The 14,679-nt window shown below is 43.3% G+C and overlaps 1 protein-coding gene across 4 annotated transcripts in view; it reads left to right on the top strand.

Moving 5' to 3' along the window:
* Positions 1-14,679, top strand: part of LOC128322954 (probable chitinase 10) — a 64,765-nt gene that overhangs the window by 10,708 nt on the left and 39,378 nt on the right. For 3 of the 4 annotated variants that reach the window (XM_053245289.1, XM_053245288.1, XM_053245290.1), the window contains 13 exons: positions 74-198; positions 369-492; positions 593-775; positions 1,615-1,731; positions 2,233-2,365; positions 3,356-3,493; positions 3,858-4,062; positions 4,716-4,772; positions 8,681-8,846; positions 8,981-9,105; positions 9,937-10,060; positions 10,163-10,345; positions 12,646-12,762. In XM_053245289.1, coding sequence (XP_053101264.1) covers positions 74-198; positions 369-492; positions 593-775; positions 1,615-1,731; positions 2,233-2,365; positions 3,356-3,493; positions 3,858-4,062; positions 4,716-4,772; positions 8,681-8,846; positions 8,981-9,105; positions 9,937-10,060; positions 10,163-10,345; positions 12,646-12,762 — 1,797 coding nt within the window. Of the gene's footprint in view, positions 1-73; positions 199-368; positions 493-592; positions 776-1,614; positions 1,732-2,232; positions 2,366-3,355; positions 3,494-3,857; positions 4,063-4,715; positions 4,773-8,680; positions 8,847-8,980; positions 9,106-9,936; positions 10,061-10,162; positions 10,346-12,645; positions 12,763-14,679 lie in introns of those variants that run through there. The other variant, XM_053245291.1, reaches the window with a different exon arrangement.

Here is a 14,679-nt window from a genome sequence, read left to right as displayed (position 1 = left end):
CGTTCATTCTAGTACTCAAGAGCACAAAGAATCTTCTAACAGGTTTTCACTAGTGGTCGTTTCTACCTCTCAGGAAATGCGGGAGGCCTTTAAGGCTGAGGCTGCTAGCTCGGGTCAACCTGGACTTCTGATCACAGCAGCTGTGTCTGCTGGCAAAGGAACCATTGATGCTGCATATGAGATGGCTAAGATAGGAAAGTGAGTAAAGGGAAATATGCTTAGTGTTCCATGTTTATAAAAACCCTTTTCTTGACAATAGCAACATGTTTTGACTTTGGTCTTTCCTTGAGCTTCTTCTCGTGCCTTTTCATTATTACTTCTTTGACAAAATGTTGATTGTGAACTGTGCTTCCTGTGACTTCTCCTAGCCTTCTAGATTTCATCAATGTGATGTCATATGACTTCCATGGAGGCTGGGATACCTTCACGGGCCACAACAGTCCATTGTATGAGGGATCGGCAGACCAGGGTGACTTCAAGTTTTTCAACTGTGTAAGGAAACTGATACCATACTGGATCAACTTTCCCCACTGAATGAGATGGAACCTGAGACCAACCTCTCCTCTTTTTCTCCCCCCCCCTTTTTTTACAGGAATATGCAATGAAATACTGGAGGGATAATGGTGTTCCAGCTTCTAAGCTTCTAATGGGATTTCCCACCTATGGGCGCACCTTCAGGCTTACTTCCAGTGACACATCAGTGGGTGCCCCTGCTTCTGGGGCTGGCTCTTCTGGACCTTATACCAGGGAAGCTGGTTTCTGGGCCTACTATGAGGTAATTATCTTGGCAAAATTAAAATGTTTTGTTTCTTATTGAATGGGTATCAGTGACTGATATTTGCTCTGTGCAGACATTCATTCTGGTAACTTGGAAATACATGGAGAAAGGAATTGGTATTGTGTCCACTAGTCCCTCCCTCTGTCCAAATGTTCAAGGTGTCATTTGCACAAGAGCCTATGTGCATAAACCAGGAGGAATGTAGGCTCTCTGAACATGATCCATATCCTGTACAACATTTTTAGGTGCTATGGGTAATCCCTACATGTCATGGCTTCCTGGTGCCTGAGATCTGTCAAATCCTGTGTTGTGTACATCATTTTTCGATGGCACAGGGTTTGACAAATCCCAGGCACCAGGGAGCCATGGCACCTAGGAATTACCCATGGCACCAAGACTAGGATATTCAGGGCACTTATTTAATAAAGTTTTTGTCCCAGATAAACCTGTTTCTGTTTTATGTACTGTATGTTACTTATAATGGGTATACAGAGAAGCACATTTACCCTCCTCCTCTGTGATGCCTGTAAAATCTGGTAATTTGGTCATGTTCATTGTCTGGCTCATAAATATTTGGCTTGACTCCTAGATCTAAAGAAAATTTGTCAAGGCCTGTGATAACAAATAGGGAGCATGTGCATTTGGGAGAGTGTGCACAGACTTCTGTGCAAATGACACCATGAACGCATGAATGTAGGCACAATCCCAGTCCCCTGAATGATGTAATCAATTCTACCCAGAATGAATGTTCGTACAGAGCTATTGTAATCAGTTTTCTTGACTTGACTGTCTATTTTGTCCATTGTCCTCATCCTAATATATTGGTATTTTGGCAGATCTGCACGTACATAAGAGATGCCACAGTAAACTGGATCGAAGATCAGAAAGTCCCATATGCCTACAAAGGGAATGAATGGGTTGGATTTGACAACACTAGGAGTTATGAATACAAAGTAAGAATTTTTGATTCTGCAAAATTTTCCTCTAACAAGGTCTTATATTTGGTTTGCCACAAAACATCCTTGCCAATATTATTTTCTGACATACTGAACTGGTGTGTCATATCAAACAATGAAGCAATTACAATTAGTGTTTTGTAATGTAAGTGATTTCCTTTATCCAAGACCTTCCCTGGTTTAGATTCAATAGCTGGAATCTCAAGAGTCCTGTGTATGCATAGGAACCACTTCTGTGCACAGTGCAGGAGGGGGTTTGTTGATTTCACATTCCCTTTGCCTCATCACATGCCACTCTGGAAGGTCCTTTGACCTTTTTGGGGGGTGGGGGGAGGGAGTGGGCAAGGGACTGCGATGGGAAGGAGGTCCTGAGAAGCCCCAGTGTCTGTATGGAATATAAATATCACGGGAGACGGTCAAAGGCAGTTGATGTTTCCCATGCTAAAATGGCTTTAGAGGGAACTGTTTGCATTATGTATTTTTGGGACTCTCTTGCAGGCCAAGTTTGTGAAGGAGAATCAATTTGGGGGTGCCATGGTATGGGCCATTGATCTGGATGACTTCAGTGGTGGATTCTGTGGTGAAGGAGCCTATCCCTTAATAAGCAAGCTGAAGAGTCTCCTGGCTGGGGGTAAGTTGACTGAATGAAAAGCAGGAGTACATGTTGCCCTCTCCCTTGCATGAAGCAAGAGCCTCCATTGTCTTTCAAAGAACAGGGTGTGTTTTCTTATAAAAGTACACTGGCTCCTTCCTAGTTTATATTTGAGCATAGTCACAAAGAAGAAGGTGAGCACACTTAAGCCTGATGTGCCTTGTCAGTGCTAGGAGATCAGTGGGTCAATCTTACACTTTTGGCAAAATCAGATTTCTCTAGGATCTATCTTATGAGAGCTTTAATCTCCCTCTCCCACGCTCATTTAATTCATATTTGGAGGTGAGGTTCAGCCAGTTTTACATGTTGGCTGTTGAGGAAAGTCAATCAGTTGACACAAAGGTTGACACTTCCTGTGTTGTCCATATTCAGATCATCAGTCATGTGCCACAAGCAGAGAACAGAAGGAATTGTGCTGCATTAGGGCAAAGATTAAAATCAGCACAACAAAGCCAGATTTCTGCATCCTGTTGCTGCTACCAGTTGCAGTCTTTAAGCATTCATACATATTTTGAATCTTTCTCTTGTTAGGTGCAACTCTGATAATTGTTAATAGGGAAAAGAAAGTGGAGGAGAGGCATTTCTAAAGCAGATGAGAATTTTGGCCAGTCTGGGTTTTCCATCCACATTACAAACTTATCAAAGGAAACCCTGCTTTGTGTACATTTACTTTTAGCCAGGGACATAGTGTTATGGGGGCGAGACAGCTGGGTTTTTTCCTTCAGACTGTACATCTTCCTGTGCCCCTTCTCCCTGTGCAGGAGGTCAGGCCACCTGACTTGTTGTCCATTCTCCTGGGAAATGGTAGCAGTGACTTTTAGGCAAGATGTCTGTAACAAGAGTGCTTGGGATGGGAAAACCCAGTCCTGCAAACTGCTTGGCGTCTTCAGTTTCATCAGGAGATGACGGCAGTTCAAGGTACGTGGTATCCTGAATGATGAGGCACAACACTAGCGTTTTTTATTTTAGGCTGTGGTAATGGCGGTGTTGACCCACCTACTGATCCTCCTACCATACCTCCTGAAGAAACTACTCCTCTTCCTGATGAAACCACGACTCAGCTTCCTGAAGAACCTACAACTCCTACACCAAGTGAAAATCCTGATGGTGAGTTTGGTGTTGACCAGATATCAGCAGTATAGTAGATGAGACTCGAGGTGGACAACTGCTGGTTCATGGACCAGAAGTCTTGAGCATTAAATCAGGTGGTGTGGAATGATAAGTCAAGGATGGAAGACAAAAGAAGTCTGCTGTCAGGCCAGTGGCTAGCAAGGTCTATCTGTAGAACCAGTAGCTATCAGCACAAGGATTGGCACAATCTTGTGTGGGCTGCAAATGTCAGGCTTGCAAAATTAGTGCACCTGACACTTGGGTACAATCCATCTAGAAGCACTATTACAGGATAGGGGCTGAACTAGGTAACAAGTCTGAATGTGGGGTCAATCATTGCATCATCTCTCTTTCTTTCCAGGTCATCCATGCAAAATTGTATGTTACTTCACTAACTGGGCTCAGTACCGCCCCGAACCAGCCAAATACTTCCCCAGCAATGTGGACCCAAATCTGTGCACTCACCTCATGTATGCCTTTGCAACAATGAATGACAATAAGATTGCCCCTTACGAATGGAATGATGAAGATGTTCTTTTCCCCCAGTTCCAAGCGCTAAAGCAGAGGTCAGCTTTTTCTTGGATGCAGCTATCGGATATAACTATAATGTCAGGGGGAAAAGGGCTATTCACATTTTGCATATTGGCTCTTCTGGGGGCCTATGCAAAAGTTGCAGAGCAGACACTTTTGTAGCATATGTTGATATAAATACTTCAGAATCCAAGAAAATTTATAAACATTGGAGAGTGATCTGGGGATGATGATTTATTGATGGCATTAGGCCCCATCAGGAAAGAGCTATTTCTGTAACTCAATGCGGTTGACTTATGAAAGCTCTAAGTCGTGATCAGTTGAAAATTTTTGTACCCATCAGATATAAGTCATATTCAGTCATTATGTTCTACAAGTTTACAGATGTCTGTACACTCATACATGTTTTTGTGTGAATGACTGTACCTACATTCATTGTAAAATTGAACATGGATACAGGCCCCTCAAATGCATGGTACTGATAGGAATTATACTGTTGTACCTCTATTCAACATAATGTGTGATTCACTGTACCTGTGTATAGATCTGTAGCTGTGTCCACTATACACTCATCCTATGAGTGTTGAACATAGTATGTGAAACGTTAGCACATTTTTTACAGTAATAATAGTTATAGACAGCAAGTCTGTTTTCAGTTCTTGTTTCAATATAGATTTCCTTTTCATAGCAATGCTGCCTTGGTGACACTGCTGGCTATTGGAGGATGGAACTTTGGCACTCAGAAGTGAGTTTTCCCTATAACTTTGGAAAAATTGGCGTGTTGATGATCAGGATACAACTTGAAGAGTGGTAGAATGATGAATGTGGCATACAGTAGAGGTGGGATTGGCAGATTGTGAGTTAGACCCCTTGAATAATGCTGTCTAAGAGCTACTCCTCCAAGGTCCAAGCACCTTTTGACCTCCCTTTCCTTCTTGAAACAGGAGAGTGAGAGCGAGTGTGTGTGGTGGGAAGGGTACATACAAGGAGGAGGAGGAATTCTTCTCTTGCTTGCTTGCCTGTCTAGTATTTTCCTTCCTTCTGGTGTGGTGTGGTGTGGTGTGGGGGGTGTGTGTGTGTAGATAGTTGCATATTCTAGTCTGTTCCTGTCATCTTTCCTAGAGGCAAGGCAGGGAGGAAGAGTCCTGGCCTGCATAGAGACAGAAAAGGGCTAGAATGACACTGGGGTTGAACTTCCAGTAAAAACAGAAAGCCATCGCTGACTATGATTCTCTATAGGCAACATAGATATAATTCATTCTCCCCCACCCCCACCACATAGACGTTATTTTTAAAGTGTGCTGCTACCTTTTGTTTGGGTTCCTGATTATATTTATAAATGTACCTAAGTGTATTCATGGTGAAGTTCTAGGTTTATTCATTCATGTCTGTAGGCAGACCTTATTGATTTCTATGTATCTCACTTCAGTTTTAAACTGGCTTCTCGGTATGAATCTGGAAATGCTTCTCTCTGGCCTTATTATTGTATAACTCTGTGGGCTCTTCACATGCTGCCAAATGAAGTGGTAGATTCCTGAGGTGGTAGAGTGTATTGCACCACAGGTAGAAGAGAACATTTTAAGATGTGCCCTATATAAACAAAACAAGGACATCAGAGAGAGGTTTTTGTTCCGCTGCTCCCTGGTGAGGTTTTTCTAGTTGTAGAGAGCTTTTTATAGAAGGGACATTCAAACATCTTGCACACACTGTTCATTCTACCATTTAATTCTCAGCTCATGTTGTGTGTGTGGACCTGACATAAAAAGCTGCCTTTTACCAAGCCAGACCATTGGTCTATCTAACGGGGTGCAGCTAGGTTATTTTGGAGCCTGGACCTGGTGAGCTTACAGGAGCACCCCACCTCACCCCCACACACTATGGTCTCACACAGCATTCTTAAGTGCACAATTCCCCCCACTGTTTAAAAGCTTTAACAACATTCAAAAATGTATTAAAATATTATTAATGTCAATGTAGGTACCAAGGTGGTACCTACAATGAAGGTACCAAGTGGCAAGAGTCTAATGGGGGGAGGGGTGTGTCATCTCGGGGGGCGGGCGGGCAGGGGTCTGTTTTATGGCTGTTGACAGCCGCCTCCAGCAGCAGAGCGCTGGAGAGGTGGAGTATAAATATTTTTTCATATTAATAATAATGAATTGGGGAAAGGGAGAGAGATTTATTAGAGGTAAGCTCTCTGTTTACCTCAAAGTACCACACAATTATAGAATAATCAGCCAGGAGTGGGCAACCCGAGGCTCTCCAGCTGTCGTGGGACTACAACTCCCATCACCTCCTGCAGAGGCCATGTTGTGACTGAGGGTGATGGGAGTCGTCATCCCACGATCGCTGGAGTGGAGAGCCTCGGGCTGCCCATTCCTGGAAGAAGGAATAAGGAAGTTGTACTAAAAACTATGGAAAAGTGTGAGTGCTCTAAGAGATTCCCCCTTAGGGGATAAGGGGGCTGCTCTGGGGAGAGCACCTAGGCTCCAAGTTCCCTCCCTGGCAGCATCTCCAAGATAGGGCTGAGGGAGACTCCTGTCTGCAACCTTGTAGAAGCCGCTGCCAGCCTGGGTAGACAATCCTGAGCTGGATGGACCAATGGTCTGACTCAGTATATGGCAGCTTCCTATGTTCCCAATGTATTAAGGCATTGACCAATCTGCTTCAGATTAAATAAACAGAATCCCCTAGGGATGTGCATGAGCTGCTTTGGTGCCTCTTATGAGAAGTGACAAACTGTCTTGGGTGCCAGCATTTGAGCTGGCTCAATGGGGTGGGGAATGATTCCATTATGGAGCCAGTAAGGAGCTCCTTACTTGCTCCTCCCTGCCCCACCGTTTTTCCAAGCTCGGCGCCTAGTCCCTCCGTGCAGGGCTGTGGTGCTGTTCCCTGCAGCCTCCGTGTGGTGTCAGCATGCACATGTGCCGAAACCACACAGAGGCTGCAGGGAACAGTGCTGAAGCCCCACACGGCCAGTTGAGGACTGGGCACCACACCCAAAAAAGTGGCGGGGCAGGGAGGAGCAGGTAAGGAGCTCCTTACCAGTTAGGATCATAGGAAGCTGCCATATACTTTAGTTAGTTCAAAATGCAGCAGCAAGGCTGGTCTCTGGGGCAACCTGGAGAGAGCATATTATGCCTGTTTTGAAACAGCTGCACTGGCTGCCGATACGTTTCTGGGCAAAATACAAAGTGCTGGTTATTACCTTTAAAGCCCTGAACGGCTTAGGTCCAGGTTACCGTAGAGAGCGCCTGCTTCGGTCTGATCCCCACTGCATGCTAAGGTCATCTGAGGAGGTCCGGCTCCAGTTGCCACCAGCTCGTCTGGTGGCGACCCAGAGGCGGGCCTTCTCTGTAGCCGCTCCTGGACTGTGGAGTGCGCTCCCTGCAGACATCCGTAATTTGAATTCTTTATTGGAATTTAGGAGAGCCCTAAAGACCTACCTGTTTGGCCTGGCCTTCCAGTGCTCTTAAATTGTTTTAAAGGGTCTCTGATGTTTGTGAACCGCCCTGAGCTATTTTGTAAGGGCAGTCTAAAAATCGAACAAACAAACAAATAAATATACTGAGTCAGACCATTGGTCTATCTAGCTCAGTATTGTCTTCACAGACTGACAGCAGCTTCTCCAAGGTTGCAGGCAGGAATCTCTCTCAGCCCTCTCTTGGAGAAGCCAGGGAGGGAACTTGGAACTGTCTGCTCTTCCCAGAGCGGCTCCATCCCCTGAGGGGAATATCTTACAGTGTTCACACTTCTAGTCTCCCATTCATATGCAACCAAGGTGGACCCAGCTTAGCTAAGGGGACAAGTCATGCTTGCTACCACAAGACCAGCTCTCCTCTGCTCCATGCCCCACCAGCCTGTGCATAAGCTATTCATGTACATCTCTAGAGTCCCCCATGCCCCACCCTGCACTGCATCTGTGCCCAATTTCAAAGACCTATGCCAAGCCATTCCAGAAGATCTAAAGGGTTGGGCAGAAAGGTGGAGTGCTTTACCCTTTTTATGAAGGCAAAGGGCATATTCTTGTTATCTCTTGCCTAGATTATTGTAACGCCCTCTATCTAGGGTTACCTTTGAGGACGATCGGAAAGCTACAACGGGTCCAGAATGCAGCGGCTCGTTTACTTATGGCCAGAAAATATGACAGGGTAACACCTCTCCTGCAGTCATTGCACTGGTTGCCTATACGCTACCAAGTTCAATTTAAGGTTCTGGTTTTGACCTTCAAAGCCTTACGGGGTTTGGCACCTGTTTATCTACAGACCCGCCTCTCCCATCCAGTTACATCCTGTCCGGTCAGATCTGCTCAGATGGTCCTTTTGTCAGTCCCCGATTTCCTAGAGGTTCGAGGTGCTAGGACCCATGAAAGGGCCTTCTCGGTTGCTGCCCCACTTCTCTGGAATTCCCTTCCCCTGCAGATTTGTTTAGCTCCTTCCTTGTCGATTTTTAAATCTCTGTTGAAGACTTTTCTTTTTCGCCAGGCTTTTACCCTGTAGTTTACCTATCCCCCCCCCCCGTTAGTTACTTTACTTTTATTTAGAATGTAATTTTAATGCTGTCTTGTTTTGCATGTTTTTGTACATCGCCCACAAGAAACATGTTGACTTCTAAGAAGGTGTCACAAGGTTCTTTGTTGCTTTTTGTCTCTCTCAGATTCACCACAATGGTTTCAACAGCAGCTAACCGCAAGACCTTCATTGATTCGGTGACTGTATACCTCCGTAAATTTGGCTTTGATGGGATTGACTTGGACTTTGAATATCCAGGTTCTAGGGGCAGCCCCCCTGAGGACAAGCAGCGCTTCACCATCCTGATTCAGGTATGTAAACAATAGAGAGCAGCCTATTGGTTCAGTTTTAGCAACAAGAGATGGCACAAAAGATTTCTGCAAAGGCAGAATCTTGTCTCCTAACACAGACCTCATCGATCTTTCTCTTATCTCTTTTGCTGCAGGAAATGATAGCAGCTTTTGAACAAGAGTCCAAAGAAACTGGGAACAGGAGGTTATTGGTGACAGCAGCTGTGTCAGCTGGCAAACCAACCATTGATGCTGGATACGAAATGGGAGAAATAGGAAAGTAAGTGGAGAAGGGAGTAATACCCCCATGGAAGACAATTATGGCAACGCTCAAGCTTGTTTGGAACCAACCGTATTCAGCCAAATAGAAGGCGACACTGAATACAAGACAATGACTTAAAACAGGGATTCTCAAACTTGGGTTTGTTATTGGACTTCAACTCCCATAATCCCCAGCCTCAGTAGCCTTTGGTTGGGGATTATGGGAGCTGAAGTCCAATAACACCTGAGGACCCAAGTTTGAGAATCCCTGACTTAAAACATAGACCTTAAATACAGGTTATACCTGTATTTACTCAAAAGAGAGAGGACTCAAATTAAAGATGACCCTCCTATATTTAACAGGAAAGAACTGGGGAAAAACTGATCCTGGATTCGGGTAAATAGGGTATAAATTGTGGCCTGGATACCCTTACCTCAGACACATGATATGACTGCCTGTGGTTATTCAATGTTGAAGGAGAGGCATATGGTACAAATGGAGAGACACTCACTTGTCAATTATTGTCTCAGGTATTCCAGAGCTAAAGACTCAGAATTGGAAATAGGTTCTAGGGTTGAGTTCTGGATTGAATGAAGCCCTAAATTTCACCTCCTAGTCTTCAGGCATAGTCCATGAGAGCAAGGTTGACCAGAAGACCACCCACCCACCCAGATACATTAGAATATTTAATCACTTTTGTTTTGACGTTTTTAGATTTGCTCAGATGGAAATGAATACAGTATTGTGGTTTCCTGAACTGGGGAGTCGGGGTGGGTTGAATCCTCTGAATGACCAAAATCTTCCTAGAGTTTGTTGTTCAAATCAGCCTAAATTATACTTTTATTGCAGATACCTAGATTTTCTTAATGTGATGTCCTATGATTTTCATGGTGGTTGGGACTCCTTCACAGGGCACAATAGCCCCCTGTATGTTGGATCTGCTGATACTGGAGATTACAAATACTTCAACACTGTAAGAATATGGAGTATTATTTCTTTTTTTAAAAAAAATCATAGCTTGCTACATGTTGAGAATGAATGCCTGTTTGATGATTTTTCACTGTCACTCTTGTAGGATTTTGCTATGAGATACTGGAGAGACAATGGTGTTCCTGCTGGGAAACTTATAATGGGATTTCCCACCTATGGACGCACCTTCAGGCTCACTTCCTCAGACACTTCTGTTGGTGCTCCTGCCTCTGGGGCTGGCTCTTCTGGACCATACACCCGTGAAGCAGGCTTCTGGGCTTACTATGAGGTAAGATGCCACAGAAAAAGTGGCCTAAAGATGTCCTACTAAACTGTATGGTGTGGTTTGCACTGCTATTTCCATGTTTTTCAAAATTTACCCATCATTATGTTATATATATTAAATAGTATCATGTAGTACAACGTATATCAAATACAAGAGAGGAGAGCTGGTCTTGTGGTAACAAGCATGACTTGTCCCCTTAGCTAAGCAGGGTCCACCCTGGTTGCATATGAATGGGAGACTTGGTTTGTGAGCACTGTAAGATATTCCCCTCAGGAGATGGAGCCGCTCTGGGAAGAGCAGAAGGTTCCAACTTCCCTCTCTGGCAGCATCTCCAAGATAGGACTGAGAGAGATTCCTGCCTGCAACCTTGGAGAAGCCGCTGTCAGTCTGTGAAGACAATACTGAGCTAGATAGACCAATGGTCTGACTCAGTATATGGCAGCTTCCTATGTATTTAATAAATACAGTACTTTTCAGTCTGACGCATTATAACATCTTGAATACATTCAATGCACCTATCGCATTCCAGTTTTTCTTATTCCAAAGTTAAATTTTAAATTGGAAGTCTGCATGTCCCAGAGTGGCTCTACTTGTATGATAAACTTGAAAATTCAATCCTCAACTCTAAAATAGCTATAAAAAAGTTAGGCAGTCTCATCAGTCACACAGCAGTTGTCTCTTAAGCATATTGTTATGGTTTTTAAAAATGTGTTTTTTTATTTGAGATTTTATTTGTTTTATGAATTTTAATGGTTTTATATTGTTTTATGTTTTAATTTGTACACCACCTGGAGATTTCTCTATCAGGTGGCATAGAAAATGAATGAATGGATAGATAGATAGATAGATAAATAAATAAATCAAGGTCTCAAGTTCTTCCTCTTTCCATGGACAGTCCCCACCTCTGACATGTATCTCTTCATTCTCCCCTTCCCATTTTTCATTTCCATGGCTTAGAAGTTCCCTAGAACTCAATTCCTATAACCATCATAATAGATTTAATTCCTCGAAGAACTTGACACAGCAAAGACAGTGTCGATTCATTTACTAACATACACTAGGCTTTTCAGCACAGATACTGTCAACTCACTACCTTCGTTCAGACAGGAGGAACCATAGCACCCAACTGGATGTGCTTTCCCACTCTGGAGGTAAAAAAGCAAGGGGACACTCTTTTAAGTGGAAAAACAGCCAGAGCAGAGAGGATTGTGCAGCAGCCCCACCCTGCTGGGAGGAGTAGAGCTCTGTGGCAGTTTTGTATGCAAAAGCCACAGATTCAGTCCCCAACATGTCCAATCAAAGGGTCAGGTGGCAAGTGATAATAAGGACCCCTGTGACCCTGGAAAGCTGCTGCCAGTCAGAATAGATACTACCAATGGCCTGACTTGGTATAAGACCATTTTATATGCTGGGGAGATGTTACATGCAATCATGTATAGTTTGTCCCTTGCATAGCAGAAAACAACAGCTCAACATTCAATTGTAGAACAAAGAAATACATCAATAGGTAGCTGGAAAGCTATCGCTTACTAAACCAGTATATACCAGTCCAAATTTACCTGACAAGATTTGGATCTGAATTTTGGGGGGTCTATGACACAAAGTAGCTGGATTTTCTTATTCAGTGGCATGCACAGTCTGGCATCCACTGGTTTGGTGTAAAGAGTCAGAAACCTCAGTTTTTCATGTTATTAAACCTTCTGTAAGGTACACTTTAAACAACAGCAACAAACAACTCCTCATTTAGCTATTGCCACAATCGGTAGAAAGCGGGCTAAGGGAACCCGCAGGCGAGCCTGGTGGTTCCAAGGCGGGTAGCCCACCTAATACCCACTCCCCTTTAATGAGGTTAATGGAGTGAGCGCTCTGTTAACCTCCTTTTTTTGCTCATGTACTGCCACGGCATGTGGCAACACACGGGTAGGCCCCCAACTTGGAGGCTGCAGCCAGCTTCCCGGCCTCAGGGGTCTCTCCAGAATGCCCCCTCCACTTGTGCGGGGCACCCTGTAACTTCTGGGGGCCAGGCAGCCCCCAATCCCCGCAGCCTCCACCTGCTCTGTGACAGAGCCAGCAGTCGTGTGGGTAGCTGATCTGGCCACCCAGGGCTTGGAGGCTGCTTGTCTGAGAGGAGAGCGGGCTAAGCCGGCTCTCCCTGCAGACCTGCCAGAAGGTCTTTTCACTGATCGTGAGAAGAGTTTCCATATCTCTGGTGACATTATAGCTGAATGGTATGCTGGATTCACCTCTGATCAAAACCATGTTTTTTTTTCTATTAATCTGTGAACTCCACAACATGCTTTCAGATCTGCAGCTTTATAAAGGATGCAACTGTTGTTTGGATTGAAGATCAGTGTGTCCCCTATGCCTACAAAGGTTCCGAGTGGGTTGGATTTGACAACAAGACCAGCTTTGAATGCAAAGTAAGACTGTTGTTAACTATGACTTTTTCTTTCATGTAGTGTCATACTTCTCATTGATTGCGTATATGCTGCATTCTTTTTCATGCTGAGTTTGAAAACAGGAGTGACCTCCTGTTATTTATAGGTAGAGATGCTCTCCTTTTCAGATGTTCTCTCAGCAATGTATGAGCAGCTCATGTGAAGCTGGGAAAACATTTAATTGATTCAACTACATGGGAATTTTGGGGTCCATCAATCATAATAAACTTACTGAATGGCTACACGAGAAGGGCCCGGTTACTTTGGACTTTCTCATGGAATCAGTACTTTACTTTGGTCACTGATTCCCTGGGAAAGGCTTCATGCTATTGCCACCCTATGTGGTTGGGTTTCTTAAATGTTCTCCCAGTTGTACAGGAGGTGCTCACAGATGGCTAATAGAACATCCAAAGGGCACCAGTGATCAGGTGCGTAGCAAGGCTGGAGTGGGCCCAGATACAAGATTTTAAAATGGCCCCTCCCTCACTGAAGCTCAGCTCATGAAGTAAAGAAATCTTAAATGAGGCTGAATAGTGGTAACAAAAAGCATAGTGTGTGTGTGTGTGTGTATCTCCTACAGTATGTGCCACAATAGAACATAATCTTAAATTATTTTTTTAAAGATTTTGTAAATTGTGGACGATGCAAGTCATTTAATGGCACTAGAGAAAGACAGAATGAAAGAATGGAGGATACACGGGCCAGAGAACAAAAACATATACAGGGTAGTATATATAGTACCGTGTATTAGAGTCTATTTACACACACCACTTACATAAATGAAACACACAAATTGCTAACGAAATATATGTGTTCTAAACCCCAAATAAATATAACTGAAGGTCAAAATTGTCCATAGTCCTTTTACAAATAGACATATAGTCCTTCCAGATCTTTTCTTTTTTCTCTTGTTGGTTCTGTGTAGAAGTTGTTGCTCCAAATATTGCTCACAATTCTTCCAGATCTTTTATCTTTGCAAATTCTTATTTTAAAGGTAGCTCCATGTACAAATGTTGCTCCTTCTAATAAATGTTCCTTGTCCAAAAAATATACCCAACAGGTATCCTAGGTAATTTTAACCTGTTTCTTCCTGCTTGAACAGGACTTCATCAGGAGAAGTGAGCTGAATACATAATAACACATGTATCATATTAAAATACCTTCAACAGATTACATTAACTTAAAGGGTTAGAAATTTTTTAGTAATTACTCACATTTATTTCTTCCAAGGTGACACTGCACCAACCAGTGGTTTCTAAATTAGAAATCCTACTGGATACCAAATTGTACTGGCTACAATGGTACTGATGATGCCTAATATATCCTACAGCGTCTGCCAGATGTTTTTACTCCCCTTTGATCAAAAGGGATGTGCTTCATTATCCAATCTCGTCTAAATGACCAATTATATTTATGTGTGTGTGTGAAGAAACAGCAATCCTAAGCTTCTAAAAGAAGCCGTGGACCTATTGTCCCATTTAAATTCCCAATTATACAAATATAATATGGAACCAAAACGTAACTCATATAAAAATTTGACAAAAATGTTATATAATAATATCATTCTCCAAACGGAGAGACTTTACTCTTTTTAAGGGGATGTCCATAAATCTTGTATAATGTTACATCTAACCCCACCAAACCCCCATTCCACATCCAAGTCTCTAAATAGGGCCATGATCAAAAATAGCACATTTGTGCCTATAGATAACTGGAAAGGTCATTGACCTGATTTAAACCAAAAGGCTCTAAAGTCCGGAGCTGATGTATAAAAAATGCCTCCCTCTGTAGGAGGGCAGTTTTAATATTTGAATAGGAAAATTATTTTTGTTTGTACCTATAGATGACAAAAAATTGAAAATCATTAAAGGAGTGCTCTACCTGCATGAAATGATCAAC

The sequence above is a fragment of the Hemicordylus capensis genome, chromosome 4, assembly GCF_027244095.1.
Source record: "Hemicordylus capensis ecotype Gifberg chromosome 4, rHemCap1.1.pri, whole genome shotgun sequence".
In the NCBI taxonomy this organism is placed as follows: domain Eukaryota; kingdom Metazoa; phylum Chordata; class Lepidosauria; order Squamata; family Cordylidae; genus Hemicordylus; species Hemicordylus capensis.
Note: the sequence above shows the minus strand (reverse complement) of the source record. Positions and strands in the feature narration are given on the sequence as shown.